Below are 20,286 nucleotides of genomic sequence, written 5' to 3'. Positions count from 1 at the left end.
ACTTGCTTTTTTAACTTACTGAATCACAGGCATCTTTCTCCATATTGTTAAATACACATCTTGTTTTTAACAAGTCCATAGTCTTCTATGTGGTGGATATACCATGATTTATTTAGCTAAACCCTTGTTTTTATCTTTTACAGATGTGGAAGTGGAGAGGAGTTAAAAACAGTTGTAAAGTGTTTGGATTTTCAGAAACCTATCAGAGATCACCTTATTAGGAAAGACTGCTGTAGAAGGATGATCACATGAATTGTTCATCGTAACCCCATTCACATAAATTAAGCTTTTCTGTTCGAATAATACCTTAAAGACGACAGGCTTTTTGCAGTAAACTTAATAAGGTTACTATGCCATTTAAAAACCATTAGTTTCGGGGCGCCTCGGTGGCTCAGTCAGATAAGCGCCAGACTCTTGGTTTCGGCTCTTGTCATGATCTCAGGGTCGTGAATACGAGCCCCATGTGGATTCCTGGCTCTGTGGGGAATCTGTTTCTCACCTCTTCCTCTCCCTCTCTCTCAAATAAATAATATTAAAAATAATTTTAAAACTGGGGCGCCTGTGTGGCTCAGTCATTAAGCATCTGCCTTCAGCTCAGGTCATGGTCTCAGGGTCCTGGGTTCGAGCCCCCATCGGGCTCCCTGATCCGCGGGAAGCCTGCTTCTCTCTCTCCCACTCCCCCTGCTTGTGTTCCTTCTCTTGCTGTGTCTCTCTCTGTCAAATAAATAAATCTTTAAATAATAATAATAATAAACCATTAATTTTAACACCAACCATTGTTTGATGACTTAATTATCTGAATGTTTCAGAAGTATTTGAAGTCATCAAAGCTTTAAAAAATGTAAACTGCTTAACTCAGAAGTAAACTGTAAAATCTCAGCACTTGCATTATTTTCCTTGGGTGTTGAGAGTTTGAAAATGAGACATTCAGTCAAAGCAAAAATGAAATTTTTCTCATTTTTCTTTAGATGTCAAAATCTAGTTAGCAAGCATTTTGCTGAAGAAAAGTTGATTTCCATTCTTTTTTTTTTTTTTTTTTAAGATTTTATTTATTCATTCAAGACACAGAGAGAGAGAGAGAGAGCATGAGCAGGGGGAGAGGCAGAGGGAGAAGCAGGCTCCCTGCCGAGCCAGGAGCCGGACATGGGGCTCAATCCTAGGACCCGGGGACCACGACCCAAGCCGAAGGCAGACGCTTAACCATCTGAGCCACCCAGGCGCCCCTCCTTTCTTTCTTTTTTTTTTTTTTTTTTAAAGATTTTATTTATTTTTTAACAGAGAGACAGCAAGAGATGGAACACTAGCAGGGAGAGTGGGAGAGGGAGAAGCAGGCTTCCCGCTGAGCAGGGAGCCCAATGTGGGACTCTATCCCAGAACCCTGGGATTATGACCTGAGCTGAAGGCAGACACTTGACTGAGCCACACAGGCATCCCGGTTTCCATTCCTAAAGAGGATATTCATTTATGATCTTATTTTCTCCCAAGAGGTGCTTATGGGCTTTTTCTTTTCTTTTCTTTTTTTTTTTTAAAGATTTTATTTATTTATTCATGAGAGACAGAGAGAGAGGCAGAGGGAGAAGCAGGCTCCCAAGGAGCAGGGAGCCCGATGCGGGACTCGATCCCAGGACCCTGGGATCATGACCTGAGCCGAAGGCAGACGCTTAACCATCTGAGCCACCCGGGCACCCCTGGGCTTTTTCTTAATCCCAAATATTGTTGTAATAAAGTCTTGTAGAGGGCAGTTGCATGATTTAGAAGATGCGTTCTTGAAAACCTCAAATAATTCATAACTCCCATGATTGAAGACTTATGTTCTCATGTGAATATATGTGAAGTGTATGTGTGTGGGGTAGGGAAGCTGATTGGGGGGGGGCGTGCTTACAATTCACTAGTCTCTCCAGTTGTGAAACTATGTGACTTTACATTATTTAATTTGGGAGATTTGCATTTCTTCAAACTTTGCATACAAAGTGCGACTTGAATATTTATGGCACCATTTCAAATTTCTACCATTGAAATTTGCATAAAATATAACTGTTATAATGTGTAGAGTGCCTGAGCCGGAGTTCAGAGTGCCTGGGTTAAATCTATTTGTCTATTTAACTAGCTGTGGAAACTTGGGTAAGTTGCTTAACGTCTGTGCCTCAGTTTCCTTATCTGTAAACTAGGGATAATTATGAGGATCTGATAAGGCTCTAGTATGGATTTAATGAAATAGTATATAGAAAAGCATTTAGTAAATAAATGTTTAGGTGTTAGCGGTGGTAAAGTAGCAGTATTGTTAAAACTGTAATAGTTTGTATACATATTTCTTTAGAATGCATTCCTAGAAGCAAACCTGCTGGGTCAAAGGACTTTCATAGTTTGCTCAATATTATCGAACACCTACTTTGTATCAGGCACTGAGCTAAGTGTTGAGATACAGTGATAAGCAAATTCTAACATAGTCTTTGCCTTTGGGCATTAATGAGAGTAGTAAGGGAGATAGACAATTAGATAATAACAAGTAAACATATCATCACAGTTGTAATGAATTATATGGCAGAAAGTTACTTAGAGCTTCCCTGAGAAAGTAACTTGCTTTGGGATCTGAAAGATGTTAGGAGTTAACTGGGTAAACTGGAGTGGGAGTGTAGAGAGACACTGTTCTAGACGGGGGGGGGGGGGGGGGGGGGGCAGCGTGTGCAAAAGTCCTGTGTTAAGGGGGGTTATGCTGCATTTAAGAAGAGCACTGATGTGGCTAGACAGTGGAGACAGGGAATTGAGCACATTAAAGATTTTGTTTTTTATCCTAAGAACAATGGCACACCATGGGGCGCCTGGGTGGCTCAGTCGTTAAGCATCTGCCTTCGGCTCAGGTCATGATCTCAGGGTCCTGGGATCGAGCCCCGCATCAGGCTCCCTGCTCGGCTGGAAGCCTGCTTCTCTCTCTCCCACTCCCCCTGCTTGTGTTCCCTCTTTCGCTGTCTCTCTCTCTGTGTCAAATTAAAAAAAAAAAAAATCTAAAAAAAAGAACAGTGGCACACCATTGATGAGTTTCAAACAAGAAAGTGATCTCATTTCATTTTCTCAAATGTATGATCTGTTGCATTTTAAAAGATCCTTTTTTTTTTAAATGGAGATTTTTGCACTCATTGAAGCTAAATATGATGTGGTATGTACTAAAGCAGTGTGGGTAGAGATGAAGAGGTATGATATGAATGGTCATCGAAGATGATGATGCTAGCTAACCACATGCCAGGCACTGTGCAAAGTATTACCTCCTTTAATTGAGTTAGATATTATTAACATCATTCCATTTTATAGGTGAGGAAACAAACTTGCCCAAAGTCGGTGATGGAGCCAAAATTTGAGCCCAGGTACTCTAGACCCAGACTCTGAGCTGCTTCTGGCACCCAGATTTTGGGTTTGAGTAGCTGGCACATGATATGTCATTCTCTGGGAGACCCATGAAAAAGGACGATATTTGGGCTAAGAGTAAAGATCATGGATTTATCATGGATTTGCTTTTTGACATGCTGATTTCAAGATACCTTTAAAATATCCAGGGGGAGGGGCACATGGGTGGCTCATTCAGTTAAGCCTCGGTCTTCTGCTCAGGTCATGATCCCAGGGTCCTGGGATCAAGACGCATGTTGGGCTCCTTCCTAAGCGGGAAGCCTGCTTCTCCCTCTCCCTCTGCAGCTCCCTCTGCTTGTGCTCTCTGTGTGTCAAATAAATAAATAAATCTTAAAAAAAAAAAAAATCCAGGGGGAAATACTGCATAAACAAATGTAACAGATATATGTGTTGTTCAAAGGAAGGATCTGGTCATTTGAAATCATCATAAGGTCTTTTGAAGTGCCCTCAAAAAGCCATTCCAATTTAACTACTTTGGAGAAATAAATGAGACAGTTAGGAACTTCTAGAAACCAATAAACTGCCTCCCTGAGATCACCTCCAGAAACTGATTCAGAAGTGATGGGTGGGCTGGACATAGGGAATCTGGATTTTTTTTTTTAAAATTCTCCAGGTGAATCATTCAGCTGTGTTTGGGAACCAGTGCTTGTACCCACCAGACCCTTAATTGCTATCCCAGATATCCCAGGGTGATCACCAGGATCTCTGTTCTGGTATGGTCTTGGAGGGTGGGAATGAGTAAGCCAGGCAGCACACCTCATGCTGAACTTTGAGTCAGCCCTATTCCAAACTCCCAGAGTGCTGTGGAGTACAGCCCAGCTTGGGTTTTTCTCTGAGGATTACGAGGGAGGATCCTGCTCCCAAGGGTAAGGAGGAGCCCGAGTAACGCAGTCTTTGCAAAGAGTTTTCAACAGAGAGGCAAAAAGAAATTCCCCGGAAAAAATAGCTTTCTCCTCAACAACATGGGGTTATGTAACTTTTCTAGTAAAGGGGGAGGGGGATCATAACTGATAGCAACTGATATCTGACAGCAAATCAAATACATGATTAACTGCGGAAAAACTGGAAGATAAGCAAAATAGAAGCCCACCATCCCTAAAGGACCTCTGTCGTTTCAAATGAACTTCAGGGCCATTTCCCTAGCCAAGTGTTGGTCGAGGTCGGATCTGAGGGGCAGGGCGGGAGTGCCACAGCTCGCCCTGCAGTCCTGCTCGCCTAACAATCCCGCTTTGTCTTCTCCTTGGGTGGCTAGAAGGGCTCCGTGCTGAGGGCCCCGAAAGCCCCGCGGGCCCCCTCTGCTGGAAGATCCAGGTCCAGGGTGAGCCGGGCTTTGAGGTGGGGAGCCATCTGGCAGGTACAGCGACCCCGCCAGGGTCAGGCTGTCGTCCCGGAGCTGGTCGTCTGTGTAAAGCCCCTGCTGCGGCCGCTTCAGAATGCTTTCCACCACGCGCTTCAGCTCCAGCACGGTGCTTCACTCCTCGGCAGGCCGGGAAAAGGTGATCTCGTGGCGATGAATCATCACGAACACTTCCATGGCAGTGAGTCCGCTAGCTTTGCCCGCAGCTTTTGGAAAAGAGAGTCTGGTCCTGTGAGGACAGCTGTGGAGCCGCCTGAAGCGCTTTATCTCCCAGCAAGGCACTCAGGGCCTTGGGGGTCAACGAACCCCTCGGCTTCCCAGCATGCCTTGCGGACTCCGCGTGCCGCCCCCGACCCCTCCCCCTAGCCCCAGCATCCTTCGCGCCCACTCCCTCAGCCCGTTGAGCGCCTTAGACGGGGCCCTGCTCACTGTCCACCATCTTGGCTTTCGTTTTCTTCTGGGATCGTTGTTTCTGGGGAAAGCTAGGCCACCTTCCTGGTGCCAAGGCTGAGCCCCATCCTCTGCCTGTCTTTGTCTTTTCAATCCTCCTCCCCCTGCTCTCTTTTACAAGTATAATAATATTTTACGTTTTGTCTACAAATGACAGTTTTGTGGGGCGCCTGGGTGGCTCAGTTGGTTAAGCGACTGCCTTCGGCTCAGGTCATGATCCTGGAGTCCCGGGATCGAGTCCCGCATCGGGCTCCCTGCTCAGCAGGGAGTCTGCTTCTCCCTCTGACCCTCCCCCCTCTCATGTGCTCTCTCTCATTCTCTCTCTCTCAAATAAATAAAATCTTAAAAAAAAAAAAAAGCATGCAACTCTTGATCTTGGGGCTGTGACTTCAGCCCCTTGTTGGGTGTAGAGATTACTAAAAATAAATAAACTTTTATAAATAAATAAATGGCTTTTTTATGACCTGGCCTTTTTTTTTTTTTCTCAGCAGAGCAGGGTTTTCCCTTGATAGGTTTTCTTTCTCTTTGTCTTTGTCTTTGTCTTTTTTTTTTTTTTTTTAAGTGTTTATTCATCTAATCTCTACACACAACGTGGAGCTAAGACTCAGGACCTTGAGATCAAGAGTTGCATGCTCTTCTTTCTGACTGAGCTACCCAGGTGCCCCTTTAGGTTTTCTTTTATGATATTTAATGCTGTAGATGAGACATTTGAGTGACAGCACACATAATTCTGTTGAAAGTTAAGTTGTTGTGACTGACTTATTTTTTTTAGTTTCAGCAATAGTTATGAATATATCCTTCCTGTTACAGTTTTGTCCTGTCTGGGAAGATTTTTCTGGCACAATTCCTGGGTCAAAGGGCTTGTTTAAGGCTTCTTGATTATCAGAAAGGTGCCAATTTACACTCCCCCAACCCCTAAGAGTACATAGCAGCACCTGTTTCCAAAGTATTCCACAACACTCATTCTTTTAATTTGTATTTTAGTGAACTATTTTCCTATTATATAGTTTTACTCAGGAAAATGCCAGAATCTTTTAAGGTAGTTCTGCGTACTTATCCCATGCAACTTGTTATCCCCGCCCCTTAACAGAGGCAGTGATAGTTATGAGCACACATTTGTTTGCTTTATGAACTAGATGTATCCCTAAGCCGGGCCAGAATGGAGACTTGATTATCTCTCTTGCATCCCCCACAAGCTTCCTTTTGGCCACAATACTTTAAAACTGATAATGCTCTTCTAGGTTTTTTGTTGTTGTTGTTGTTTTTAAGATTTTATTTATTTGACAGAAACAGCGGGAGAGGGAACACAAACAGAGGGAGTGGTAGAGGGAGAAGCAGGCTTCCTGCTGAGCAGGGAGCCCGATGCGGGGCTCGATCCCAGGACCCTGGGATCATGACCTGAGCCGAAGGCAGACGCTTAATGACTGAGCCACCCAGGTACCCCTTCCCTTCTAGTTTAAATGCCCAAAGATCAGCAGAGACACTGCGCAAGACTGATCACTTGTAGAACATTTTAATTCCAGAGAGATGGGTGGTTTTATTTTGTCAGAACATCCAGTAAAGTTGCACATTGAGACTATATAGCACCTCCATGTCATGGCTGAGAAGACAAGCTCCTGACCTTCAAGGGTGTTCCCCTGGCAGTTGGGAGGTGTCTAGGCAATTCCGACCTTAACAGCAGGACTGGAATGAGTTCTCAGCCCAGTATCCATCAGTTCTTAGTCTACTTAAAAAGCTTTCTTTTTTTCAATAGCTCTTGTACCCCAGGGACTTAACTCTTCTCACCGAACTTTTATACTGTTGCCAGTTCAGGATCTGAGGCCAGGCTTGGCAGGATGGTGTTGAGAGAGAGGAGCTTTGAGCACAGGCCAGGGACTCCTGGTTCCACTGGATGTCTTTTTATGTAGTGCAGATACACAGAGCTCTGATATTACTTCTCTAGAAGCAATCTCAAGTTACTAACTCCTTTCCCCAACAATATTCTAGGAATTGTGTCCTTAGGCTCAGTGCCGAAAGCTATTAATTTATATTATAGAAATACCTAACTCTGCATCAGATTCATTGGCTTTGTGTTTCCCAATCTCTTGAATCTAAGGCAGTTAAATGATTTTAAGGTTCCAGGTGGGTGTGGAAGAACTATGTTTAGGTGTCTTTTTCAGTCTTAAGATCTGAACTGTTGCCCCATGTGCTCATCAATGCTCACCAGCTTGCCCCAAAAAAGTTTGACACAAGCCCATTCATGCCCCCATAACTTGGCCAGGATGTGTGGCCTTGTGGAGCTAGGCTACAGTCAGGAATGGGAATCCGCTTACTTCACTAGCTGTTAGAAGGTGGGGTAGAAGGGAATGAGTGATGATGACACCTGGTTCAGATCAATTTCATTTAGAAACCAGTAATACAAGCCAGTGGTGCCAGGAAACATCTAGGGGGAAGTTGTAATGATCTGCTCCAGGGCTTACCATTTGCCAGCCTCTCTGTGACTCATGGCTTGCAGAAAAAACTGCTCATGTTCCTACAGGTGCCTCAGCAAGTTTTCCTGGGCAGTTTAACTTGTCAGTGAGGTGGCCATCCTCTGCCTCCCCCAATAAACCATGGTGCACCCCCTGTAAAACAGTCCTTTCCTAATGCAAACTGAGCCAGCTCCCTATTAGGCTCTTTGGTCCCATGTATCTCTTTCTTGCTTTGGTGCTTCATCCCTCAGGTAAAGCATTTGGCTGTAGCTAACCCCTTGCCCACTTTGAGAGATGGTTTCTCTTTGGTGTAGGGAGAGGCCCAGAGTTAGAATCAGAAACTTAATTAGCTGTGAGTAGGCTAGAGGTACCTTTCACTGAGGGCTTGCTATGAGCTAGACATAGTGCCTAGTGCGTACAAGCTTTATCTTATTTAATCTTCCAAATAATCGTATGAGTTAAGTAGTATTTCCATTTTCAGATGAGGAAACAGTTTCCATATGCTCACACAATATCGATTTGAGCCCAGGTCTTTTAGACTTTAAATCTCATGCTCTTCATCATTTACCTGTCATTAGGATTTGAAATCTGGTCCTACTGTTTCCTACTTATGGGGCCTCATATACTTTACTTGCTTCTCAGAAGCTGCTTCCTGAGGCACTTCAATTCCAGGCAGCCTCTTGTTTTCTGCATTGTCAGAATGGGGGCAGTAATATTCACCTTGCAGGTTATTTTCTAAGGAATTGGATAGGAAAACACTTAGCTGGGTGTCTCAGGCAGAGTGGGTTGAAGCTTGTTCCTGCCTGCCTGACTCATGCCCCTAGATTGTGCTCTGTATCCAACCGAACGCAGGTTAGAGCTGATGGGGCCAAGCCCTCTGATGCAACTGGAATATGCAGCCTGAGTAGGAGGCACGTACACTTGAGTGCATGACTGTTGACTTCTGCTTGATTATTGGCACTGTCCTCTCTAACAATAGACGGATAGCAACTACAAATATTTGGAACCATATGATAATGGAAATGTGCCAGCAACAGGACGCTGAAGTGTCCTGTGCATTTTGTGGGGTGGGGCATATTTTGTAGAAAACGGGAGAGGGTTTCTGGGTTCCTGGCAGCTTTTAGAGTTTGGGGAATTAAGGCTTCTGATGGGGGGGGGTATGTAGAGTATACATACTCTAGCTGTATAACCTGATCGGAGAGGATTGGAGAACTCGGTCTCTTGTTAAGGGAAACAACAAACTTATCTGGCCACCCCTCTGCTAGCTGAAGACCTTCCCTTAGGAAGAAGGCTGTTTTGAGAAAGGGAAACAGGACTGTTAATTTTTTTTAAAGATTTATTTATTTATTTTAGAGCACAAGTGGGAGGGGCAAAGGGAGAGGGAAAGAGACTCTCAAGCCGACTCCGAGCTGAGCGCAGAGCCCCATGCGGGGTTCAATGTCACAACCCTGAGATCACCACCTGAGCTGAAACCAAGAGCCAGACCCTTAACCGACTCCACCACCCAGGTGCCCTGGACTGTTAATTTTTTATCAGTATTTGAAGCTAATGCATTCATGCAGGTCAGAATTTAGAAGGGTATTCAGTAAAAAAAATCTCATCCCTGGGACATCTGGGTGGCTCACTCGGTTAAGCGTCTGCCTTCAGCTCAGGTCATGATCTCAGGGTCCTGGGATCGAGTCCCACATCGGGCTCCTTGCTCAATGGGGAGTCTGCTTCTCCCTCTGCCTGTCACTCCCCCTGCTTGTGCTCTCTCTCTCTGACAAATAAATTAATTAAAACAAAAAAAAATCTCATCCCTGTTCCCCTGAAAGCCTAGTTTTTTGGGTCACCTTCCAGAGGTTTTTTTTTTTTTTTTTTTAAGATTTTGTTTATTTGACAGAGAGGGGACACAAGCAGAGGGAGTGGGAGAGGGAGAAGCAGGCTTCCCAGTGAGCAGGGAGCCTGATGTGGGGCTCGAACCCAGGACCCCGGGATCATGACCTGAGCCAAAGGCAGACGCTTAACGACTGAGCCACCCAGACGCCTCCAGAGGTATTTTTCAAATACAATTAAAAATACAAATGTTAGCGTATTAACATAGACTATATTAATCTTTATCTCATTTAAATTAATTGTATGTCTTAGAGATCTTTCCATATCAATACATAGGAGCTTCCTCATCGTTTCAGCTTTGTGTGTGTGGCTGCATAGTGTTCTCTTATATAGATGGTGTCATAATACGAAGTTCATCTCTTATTGATAGACATTGGGATTGTCTGGGGCTTTGCTATTACAATCAACGCATCGTTGAATAGTTTAGCAGAAAAATGATTTTGGAAAAGAGGCAGTATCTTGTACAAATTTAAAGGTACTTGAGGATAGACACTTGTTCCCTGATGCATCCCTAGTTTCTAGAAGAATGTTGGGCACTTAGGAAGCACTCAAGTAGCCCTTGAATCAACCACTATGTTGAGGAACCTGGCTTTAGAATCTGAATACCCTGGGTTCTTTCTCCACCTTACGCTCACTAGCTGTATGACCTTGGGCTATCCTCATCTCTGAACCTCAGCTTCCTGGTGTGTTTTAAGAGTCTGTGTAAGCTTCTGGGGTTCACAAATTTGTGGTTTGGGGTTTTATCTTATTTGATGTTCAAGATGGCTCTGTGAAGTCTAATTTCCATTTTCCAAATGAGCAAACCTAAATTCCTAATAATTGGTTCAATTTCTGCATCAGCATGTTGATGTTTCCAACTAACAGCGTTGAGGGACCTTTGTGTGCATCCTTAACACATCTTTAGGATATGCTGAGTCATCTAAGGAGTTTTAGGTATTCCCTTTAAGCTTTTCTTATTCTTACTACATCAAGGAGCAAGTGTGTTTGGTCCTACTACTCTTGAATTACTCTAATAGCATGCATCTCTCCTTTTAAACCAAGGGAAAGCAGGCCTCAGGCACAAAACTTGAGGAAACAATTGATTCTGAGACCCAGAGGATTCAAGTGCCTTACCCAGGATCACCAAGCAAGTTAATGTCAATGCCTACAGGGGTCTTTGTGTTCATTAACTGCATCAAAGGCAGACCCTGACATGCATTCTATTCATTAGTCCTTTACTTATATTCTTTTTTTTTTTTTTTTAAGATTTTTTATTGACAGAGACAGACACAGCGAGAGCAGGAACACAACAAGCAGGGGGAGTGGGAGAGGGAGAAGCAGGCTTCTCGCGGAGCAGAGAGCCCGATGCGGGGCTCGATCCCAGGACCCTGGGATCATGACCTGAGCCGAAGGCAGACGCTTAACGACTGAGCCACCCAGGCACCCCCTTTACTTATATTCTCATTTAATCTTCACATCAACCCTGTGAGATTGGTACTGTTATTTTCCTGAAGTCTAGCGCTTTCCTCCAAATATCACACTGCCTCGCTGGTCATCTAAAAATCAGACTCTGCCATTTCAATAGATGGAGAAGGAGAACAGGTAATGGGAGGTGAGGGAGAGCTAAGAAAACAAACTCTTGGGTGTATCAGAGAGACAAAATAACCATAGTGTTTAAGACAAAGATTCAGGCCATGAAGGTCTGGGTACCATTTTCTAGCTCCTCCGTTTCCTAGCTATGTAGCTTCAGTGAATTCATTTAACCTGTGTCTTGCATTGTAGAAAATGAACTTTAAATCTACTTCATAGGGTGCTTGGTGAAGATTAAATAAGAAGGTATTTAAATGTCAGCTGTTGGGGCTCCTGGGTGGCTCAGTTGGTTAAGTGACTGCCTTCGGCTCAGGTCATGATCCTGGAGTCCCTGGATTGAGTCCTGCGTCAGGCTCCCTGCTCTGCAGGGAGTCCGCTTCTCCCTCTGACCCTCCCCCCTCTCATGTGCTCTCTCTCATTCTCTCTCTCAAATAAATAAATACAATCTTAAAAAAAAAAAAATGTCAGCTGTTGGGATGCCTGGTTGGCTCAGTTGGTTAAGTGTCTGTCTTCAGCTCGGGTCATGATCCTGGGGTCCTGGGATCCAGTTCCACATTGGGCTCCCTGCTCAGCGGGGAGCCTGCTTCTCCCTCTGCCTGTCATTCCCCCTGCTTGTGCACTCTCTCTCTCTCTGACAAATAAATAAATAAATAAATAAATAAATAAATAAAATCTAAAAAAAAAAAAAGTCAGCTGTTAATTGGAATTCAGGAGGGGGTAAGAGATTCCTGACTCCTGAGAATGGTGCAGGTTGTATTAGTTTGCTAGGGCTTCTGTAACAAAGTAACCCAGACTCAGGGGCTTAAGCAACAAAAAGTAATGCATTAGCAGGTTTGATTTTGTTTGAGGCCTCTCTCCTTAGCTTGTAGATGGCTGTCTTCTCTCTTCCCTCTGTAACTGTGTCCAGATTCCCTCCTCTTATAAGGACACTAGTCATATTGGCTTGGGCCCTACCCCAATGACATCATTTTAACTTAGTCACCTCTTTTTTTTTTTTTTTTTTTTTAAGATTCTGTTTATTTCACAGAGAGAGGGAACACAAGCAGGAGGAGTGGGAGAGGGAGAAGCAGGCTTCCCGCTGAGCAGGGAGCCCAATGCGGGGCTCAATCCAGGACCTGGGATCATGACCTGAGCCGAAGGCAGACGCTTAACCACTGAGCAACCCAGGCACCACAACTTAGTAACCTCTTTACAGCCTCTGTCTCCACATACAGTCACATTTGGAGGTACTGGGGGTTAGGACTTCATATGAGTTTGGTGGGGAGAACGACACAATTCATATTAAGAGAAAAATCTGACAGAAAAATTTAAAAAAGAAATTGCTGGTAACCCCAGTCATTGGAAATTTTCATTTCCTTTTAGTCTTTTGAAATGTGCATAGTTGCATATATTACATAGGCCTTTCTACATTTTGCTAACTTTCTTTCACTTCATAGCATAAGAATTTTCCTAGATAACTTAAAAACTACTCTAAATATCATTTTGCATAGTGGGATAAATAACCTGTGGAGTAAGCATTCCATAGATTATTTAACTGTTGCTCTATATTAAGGTGATTTAACCTTTGCCATATATCATTCCTGGTCCTTTTAGCCCTCAGGCAAAGCCACAATCCTCAGAAGATGGGTCTCTACAGCTGTGTGCAGGATGCAAAGGGTCACCTTGCGAGTCTCACTTGCCTCCAGGGCCCTCTGGAGTGGACTCAGGCCTAGATCCCTCCTTCCTCTCCTACTGGCCAAGCCTCCCTTCTTCCCCCTTCCATTCACTGACCCCTCTTTGCAAAGATGACCCATGTCTTAACTTCATTCACTTAGGTTAGTTGTGCCTCTTCTTGAACCTCATGTCGATGCGGTCATACCTAGGTCCTCTCTTACATCTAGCCTCCGTTATTCAGCAGTGTTTGTAAGATTCATCCACATTATCATCTGTCCTTGTGGTTGATTAATTTCATTATGTGAATATACCATGGTGTTTCTGTCCGTTCTGCCTTGATGGACCTTTGGGCTGTTTCCAGTTTTTCACTATTAGAAACAGTGCTGCTGTGAACACTAAAACACATGCCTTCAGGCGAGTGTGTGTGTGTGTTTGGTCTCTACCGCAAAGTGGAATTGCTAGGTCTCGGGGAATGTGTATATTTAGCTTTGGTAAATACTACCCAACAGTTTTCTGAAATGACTGTTCTGTTTTACACTCCCACATCAGACTTCTGCTGTTTTTTCTTATTGCAATAAAAGATGCATAACATAAAGTTGACCATTTTAACCATTTTAAAGTAAATAAATCAGTGGTGTTAAAGCACATTCACAGTGTTGTGCAACCAGCATCATAATCCATCTCCAGGACTTTTTCATCATCCTGAACAGAAGCTCTGTACCCATTGGACAGTTAACTCCACATTTGCCCCTCTCTTCAGCCCCTGGTGACCTCTAGTCTACCTTCCCTCTCTCTCTCTTTTTTTTTTTTTTTTTTTAAAGATTTTATTTATTTATTTGACACAGAGAGACACAGAGAGAGAGAGGGAACACAGGCAGGGGAGTGGGAGAGGGAGAAGCAGGCTTCCTGCTGAGCAGAGAGCCCGACGTGGGGCCTGATCCCAGGACCCTGGGATCATGACCTGAGCTGAAGGCAGACACTTAACAACTGAGCCAACCAGGCGCCCCTAGTCTACCTTCTCTCTTAACTATTCTAGGTACCTCATATACGCGGAATCCTACAGTATTTGTCCTTTTGTGACTGGCTTATTTCACTTACCATGATGTTTGCAAGGTTCGTCCATATTGTAGCATGTGTCCGAATGGTATTTTGCAAGCTGAGTAGTGTTCTGTTGCATGGATATACCTCATTTTGCTTATCCGTTGATCTCTTGATGAACTTGGGTTGTTGGCACCTTTCAGCTACTGTGAAGAATGATACTATGGAAATTAGTGTGTATGGGTATCTGTTTGTGTTCCTGCTTTCAGTTCTTTGGACTATACATCTGGAAATAGAGCTGCTGGATCACACAGCAGTGCTATGTTTATTTACCTTTTGAGGAGCCACCAAACTGTTTGACACGGCATCCGCACCATTTTGCCTTCCCAATGCCAGAGGGTTCCAGTTTCTTCCCATCTGGCCAGCACTTGTTATCCCCCCACCCTTTTAAAAACGGTTTTCCTAGTGGCTGTGAAGTGGTATCACCTTGTGCTTTTGATTTGCATTTCCCTAATAGCTCATTGGTTCTGAGCATCTTTTCATAGGCTTATTGGCCATTTGTGTATCTTCTTTGGACAAATGTCTTTTCAGGTCCTTTGTTTTTTGATGTTGAATTTTAGGAGTTGTTTTTATATTCTGGATATTTATCATTTAGAATTCTACTTTTGTAGGGGTGCCTGGATGGCTCAGTTGTTAAGTGTCCAACTCTTGGTTTTGACTCAGGTCATGATCTCAGGGTTGTGAGTTCAAGCCTTGCATTGGGCTCCATGCTGGGCATGGAGCCTACTTTAAAAAAAAAAAAAATAGAACTCTACTTTTTAATATTATACTCATATACTGTTTGAATACTTTGTCATGTTCACATTACTTTTGTAGTTAAAAAAAAAAACAAAAACCTCATCTGTTGGGACGCCTGGCTGGCTCAGTCGGTAGAGCACGCGACCCTTGGTCTTAGGGTTGTGAATTTGAGCCCCACGTTGGGTGTAAAGGTTACTTAAAAATAAAATCTTAAAAAAAAAAAGTCATCTGTTATTCTTCCTTATTTGGAGGAAGGATTTTTTTTTTTTAAGATTTTATTTATTGGGGCGCCTGGGTGGCTCAGTCGTTAAGCATCTGCCTTCGGCTCAGGTTGTAATCCCAGGGTCTTGGGATCGAGTCCCACATCGGGCTCCCTGCTCCGTGGGAAGCCTGCTTCTCCCTCTTCCACTCCCCCTGCTTGTGTTCCCTCTCTGGCTGTCTTTCTCTCTGTCAAATAAATAAAATCTTAAAAAAAAAATTTATTTATTTGAGAGAGAGAGCATGAGGGGGGGAGGGTCAGACTCCCTGTTGAGCAGAGAGCCTGATGCGGGACTCAGTCCTGGGACTCCAGGATCATGACCTGAGTGAAAGGCAGTTGCTTAACCAACTGAGCCACACAGGTGCCCAGGATTTTGTTTTTTTTTAAGTAATCTGTGCACCCAACATGGGGCTCAAACTCACAACCCCGAGATCAGGAGTTGCATGCTTTGCCGACTGAGCCAGCCAGGTGCCCCAAGGAAGAACTTTTTTAAACAATCATCATCATAGAGGAGGAAAGGAGTGGCGGCAACAGGGGGAGAAAATAAACCAATTATCATCATCTGAGACTAAAGGACAATTTTTCAAAAAAGGACAGTTGGGAGGCCTCACGCTGGCATTTCTGTGGCACAGCCCTGTCCCTGTGGGCCTTGGCCTGCTGCAGCCTGCTGGTGTCTTGGCCAGCGTCAGGGAACCACGGGGCAGAGCATGGTGCTGAGGGGCCCAGGTGTGCCCTCCGGTGGCCTCTTTTCATGCTTTGGCCACAAGGAAGAGTGGGTAACAACACTCTCTAGTGAATACCTTGGAGTCAGGCTGATGTGGCTTCTGAACCTCAGTTTTCTTATCTTTGAAAAGAAGCTAATACCTACCTTGGTGGTTAAGGTAGTTGTAGGGATGAAATGGGCCCAGTCTTTGGCTTGGTGAATGGTAGTTAGCACCTCAGAGTGCTTATTTAAAGGTTGACTAAGCAGGGGGGCATCCAGAGGGAGAATGATAAACTGAAACAGCTAGAGGTTGTCAAGAATGATTTGTGTGGGTAACCAGTAGCAGGATGCCTATTGCATGTAGGTAGACTCATGGTCTTCTGAAATGCTGAAAATCTTCTGCCTCCAGCTACGACCTTGGGTTTACCTCGTGTCTCATGAGGCCATCTGGGGCTGATGGGCTGAATGCCTATGATCTTGATTCTTTGGTGTCATAAACAAAGAAAGGGGCTTGGCCCACAAACCACAAAGTTGGAAGCCCCATCTGAAATTCGTATTTACTTGATAACGATGGAGACCAAAACCAGGTCTCCTTCTGGCTTGGAACAGTCCTTGATCTAGTCAGAGGGCTGTTGTCAGGTGTTGCTTCCCCAGAGTAGCCTCCAGAAGTCCCCTCCTTCCTAATATTCTCTTTCTTCCTTCCCCACAGTGATTTGCATAGACGGCTCCGAGCAAGAGTCAGCCCTCCTTAGCACTGATGGTGATTTCACTGTGCTGAATGATAGAACAGTCCAGGTAAAACACAACGATGTTCTCCATGCATACCCAGCTTGCTGCGGGCCCTCAGTTGCCTACGGCTTACAACCTCCCACTAGGGGCGCCAGAGAGTCAGGTCCTTGGGGCAAAGAATTGCCCTGTGAGCCATGGCCCAGTGCCCTTTGCCCCTCGGATTCCCTTTCCCACCTCCCTTTCCTTCTTTTCCTTCTTGGGCTAAACCCCAAGGGAAGGTGATTCCAACACTGGGCTGCCAATCCCATGAGCCTCTGGGAAGATAGACCTGAGGAATTCAGCCACATTTCTTTCTTTCTTTCTTTTTTTTTTTTTTTATTTATTTGAGACAGAGAGAATGAGAGACAGAGAGTATGAGAGGGAGGAGGGTCAGAGGGAGAAGCAGACTCCCCGCCGAGCAGGGAGCCCAATGCGGGACTCGATCCTGGGACTCCAGGATCATGACCTGAGCCGAAGGCAGTTGCTTAACCAACTGAGCCATCCAGGCGCCCCAGCCACATTTCTTTCTTAGAATTTTTTGAAGAGCTAATGTATCCACATGGTTCAAAAATTTAAAAATATTGGGGTGCCTGGGTGGCTCAGTTGTTAAGTGTCTGCCTTCGGCTCAGGTCATGAACCCAGGGTCCTGGGATCGAGCCCCGCATCGGGCTCCCTGCTCCGCGGGAAGCCTGCTTCTCCCTCTCCCACTCCCCCTGCTTGTGTTCCCTCTCTCGCTGTGTCTCTCTCTATCAAATAAATAAAATCTTTAAAAAAAATTTTTTTTTTTAAATATTAAAAAGTTACACAATGAATAACCTTCCTTTGTTTCTATGCATCTATCTAATGCCCTGTCCAAGACACAGATAACCGGGTGCCTGGGTGGCTTAGTTGGTTAAGCGACTGCCTTCAGCTCAGGTCATGATCCTGGAGTCCTGGGATCGAGTCCCACGTCGGGCTCCCTGCTCAGCAGGGAGTCCGCTTCTCCCTCTGACCCTCCCCCCCTCATGTGCTCTCTCTCTCATTCTCTCTCAAATAAATAAATAAAATCTTTAAAAAAAAAAAAGACACAGATAACCACTGTTACCAGTTTTTTCCTTCTAAAGTTTCTTTATATATTCTATATTTATATTAAACATATGTTTTATATTTTATATACGTATACAGATACACAGACTCTTTTTCCTCCTCTTTTATGCAAAAGCTAGCATACTATTCACGTCTGCACCTTCTTTCTGCACTTAAAAATAGATCAATATACTGCCTGTCCCCTTCTCACAGATAACCCTGTCATTCGTTTCTTTTGTATCTGCCCCCATACTTTGTGTATGTGTGAGCCACTATGAATACAGTCTTATTTTCCTACCCTTTCATATAAAAGATGATACATATTAACTATGTTAAGTTGTTAAGTAAGATACTAAACTACATTATAGTTTAGTATACTTTGTTCTTTTTCATTTAACAGCATATATCAAAGATCTTTCCTGTCCGCACATAGACTTCCTTATTTTTAGAGCTGTATAGCAGTTCCACTAGATAGAAGTATTATAATGTGTATTTAGTTGGTTCTCTCTAAATGAACACTTAGGATTATTTTCAATTTGCCTTTTGCAGTAGCCATTTAGGTCTTTTACTCACCCTTTAATAACTTCTGTAAGTGAAGGGATGTTGGGTGGTTTCCAGCTGTTCGCATGTCCGTTTAAGGGTCTTCTCTCCTTGCAGGAAAGAAAAGCATTGAAGATCTCCCCATCCAACCGTATCTTGCGAAGACGCAAGAGAGAATGGGTGGTTCCACCAATATCTGTGGCTGAGAATGGCAAGGGCCCCTTCCCCCAGAGGCTGAATCAGGTATGACTGCGCCTCCTCCCTGGAGTCATTGGTGGCTGCAGGGACCCTCATCCAAAGGCCTGCCAATGAGGTTTCTTGCTCCTGGAAGCCTCTGTAACGGGAGCGGGTTCTGATAAGGCAGTGCCTCTCCACCCCTCCCCACCTTTGTTGCGGTCCTGAGATAGTTGAGACTTTGTCAGCTGCCATTTTCTTTTGCTTCCAGCTCAAATCTAATAAGGACAGAGGCACCAAGATTTTCTACAGCATCACAGGGCCTGGAGCAGACAGTCCCCCTGAGGGTGTCTTCACCATAGAGAAGGAAACAGGCTGGTTGTTGTTGAATAAGCCATTGGACCGGGAGAAGATTGCAAAGTATGAGGCAAGTAACCTGTAGCATCCAACAAGAAGCAGGGCCCCGGGGCCAGGTGGGGAGGGGGCCAGGCTGACCCCACACTTGTGCACCCACAGCTCTTTGGCCATGCTGTATCAGAGAACGGTGCCTCAGTGGAAGACCCCATGAACATCTCCATCATTGTCACAGACCAGAACGACCACAAACCCAAGTTCACCCAGGATGTTTTCAGAGGGAGCGTCTTGGAAGGGGTACTACCTGGTAAGAGGACTGTGGTGGGGGTGGTTATAGATGGAGAGGTCTGCTGGGCCCAGACCTAGCCTTGGGTCAACTTCTAGAACCATCTGGAGGTCAGACCAGACCCCTAAATGCTAGAAAAACCCTCCATCCCTGATTTCCTCAGCTGTGCATCAGATTACCTGGGATCATCTTAAAAATTTAGATTCTCCCACTCCATCCCAAGGTCCCTGAATAAGAGTGATCCTAGAGTACAGCCTGGAATCTGTATATTTAAAGATTTCCCAGAAGCTTCAGATGATCAGCCAGGTTTGGGAACCACGAGTTTTAGAGCTACAAAGATATAGATTTGAATCTTGATTTGCCTCTTTACCTGTGACCCTGGGCAAGTTCTTGACTTCTGAGCCTCAAACTTCACATCTGAAAATGGGAACAAAGGGGACACCTGGGTCACTCAGTCGGTTGAGTGTCCAACCCTTGATTTCAGCTCAGGTCGTGATCTCAGGGTCCTGGGATTGGGCCCCTCATCAGGCTTTGTGCTCGGCACAGTGTCTGCTTGTCCTTCTCCCTCTGCTCCTCCCCCTGCTTGCTCTCTCTCTCAAATAAATAAAATCTTGAAAGAAAAAAAAGAAAGGAAGGAAGAAAGAAAATAGGAACAATGCCTCCTCTAAAGAATTGTGAAGATTAGATATAGCAACCTCAAAGACAGATGCTGGTGGGGTGGTGTTCTCCTCTTCCCTTCCCCTCTGAGTTGTGAGAATTCGAGAAGTGTGAGTTGGTTAGGTTGCTAATACAGACATCCCCCAAAGAACAACAGTACCTTAAATGAGATGGAACCTTATTTTCTCCTTATATTCAAGAAGCCTGGAGGTGGACAATCAAGGCTGGAATGGTACTTTAAAACGTGGGAGACCTAGGCCCCCTTTCTCTCATTGCTCTGCTCTTTAGGCTTTATTTCCAAGATTGCCCCGTGGTTGCTGCTAGAACTCCAGCCGTTACACCGGGAAGGGGTGGGGGTGTGGAGAGTAAGCCCCATCCTCAGAAAAGCACTTCCGCCGAAGTTATATCCCATTTGTCAAAATTTAGTCTCAAGACCATAGTGGCAAGAAGGGATGGGAAATAGTCTTTGTTCCAGGCAGGCCTGTGCTCAGCTTAAAATGATTGAGGATTTTGTTTCTAAGAAGGAAGCGGAGAATGGAAAACGGACACCATCTAGCAATCTGCCACAAAGTGGAATACGAGTCCAAGCTGACGAGCAGGGTGGAGCCTCTCAGAGTTCCAGAAGTGGGCAAGGCTGGGACTGGAGCAGGGAGGGAAGGATGCTCACCCAGTCCTTCTGCCCTCTAGGCACTTCTGTGATGCAGGTGACAGCCACAGATGAGGACGATGCCGTCAACACGTACAATGGGGTGGTTGCTTACTCTATCCATAGCCAAGAGCCAAAGGACCCGCATGACCTCATGTTCACCGTCCACCGGAGCACGGGCACCATCAGCGTGATCTCCAGTGGCCTGGACCGGGAGGTGAGTGGCTCCTACCCAGGCTTGCTCA

The 20,286-nt window shown here is 44.8% G+C and overlaps 1 protein-coding gene across 1 annotated transcript in view; it reads left to right on the top strand.

The window, feature by feature from the left end:
* Positions 1–20,286, top strand: part of CDH3 (cadherin 3) — a 117,720-nt gene that overhangs the window by 81,080 nt on the left and 16,354 nt on the right. Inside the window, exons 7-11 of the mRNA XM_035024904.1 lie at positions 16,261–16,346; positions 18,042–18,167; positions 18,370–18,525; positions 18,615–18,759; positions 20,083–20,258. Of these exons, the coding sequence (XP_034880795.1) occupies positions 16,261–16,346; positions 18,042–18,167; positions 18,370–18,525; positions 18,615–18,759; positions 20,083–20,258 (689 nt within the window). The remainder of the gene's footprint in view (positions 1–16,260; positions 16,347–18,041; positions 18,168–18,369; positions 18,526–18,614; positions 18,760–20,082; positions 20,259–20,286) is intronic.

This window comes from Mirounga leonina, unplaced genomic scaffold (genome assembly GCF_011800145.1).
Source record: "Mirounga leonina isolate KUSES-001 unplaced genomic scaffold, KU_Mleo_1.0 Mir_180, whole genome shotgun sequence".
NCBI classification, from domain to species: domain Eukaryota; kingdom Metazoa; phylum Chordata; class Mammalia; order Carnivora; family Phocidae; genus Mirounga; species Mirounga leonina.
This window is presented reverse-complemented; position numbering and strand designations above follow the sequence as displayed.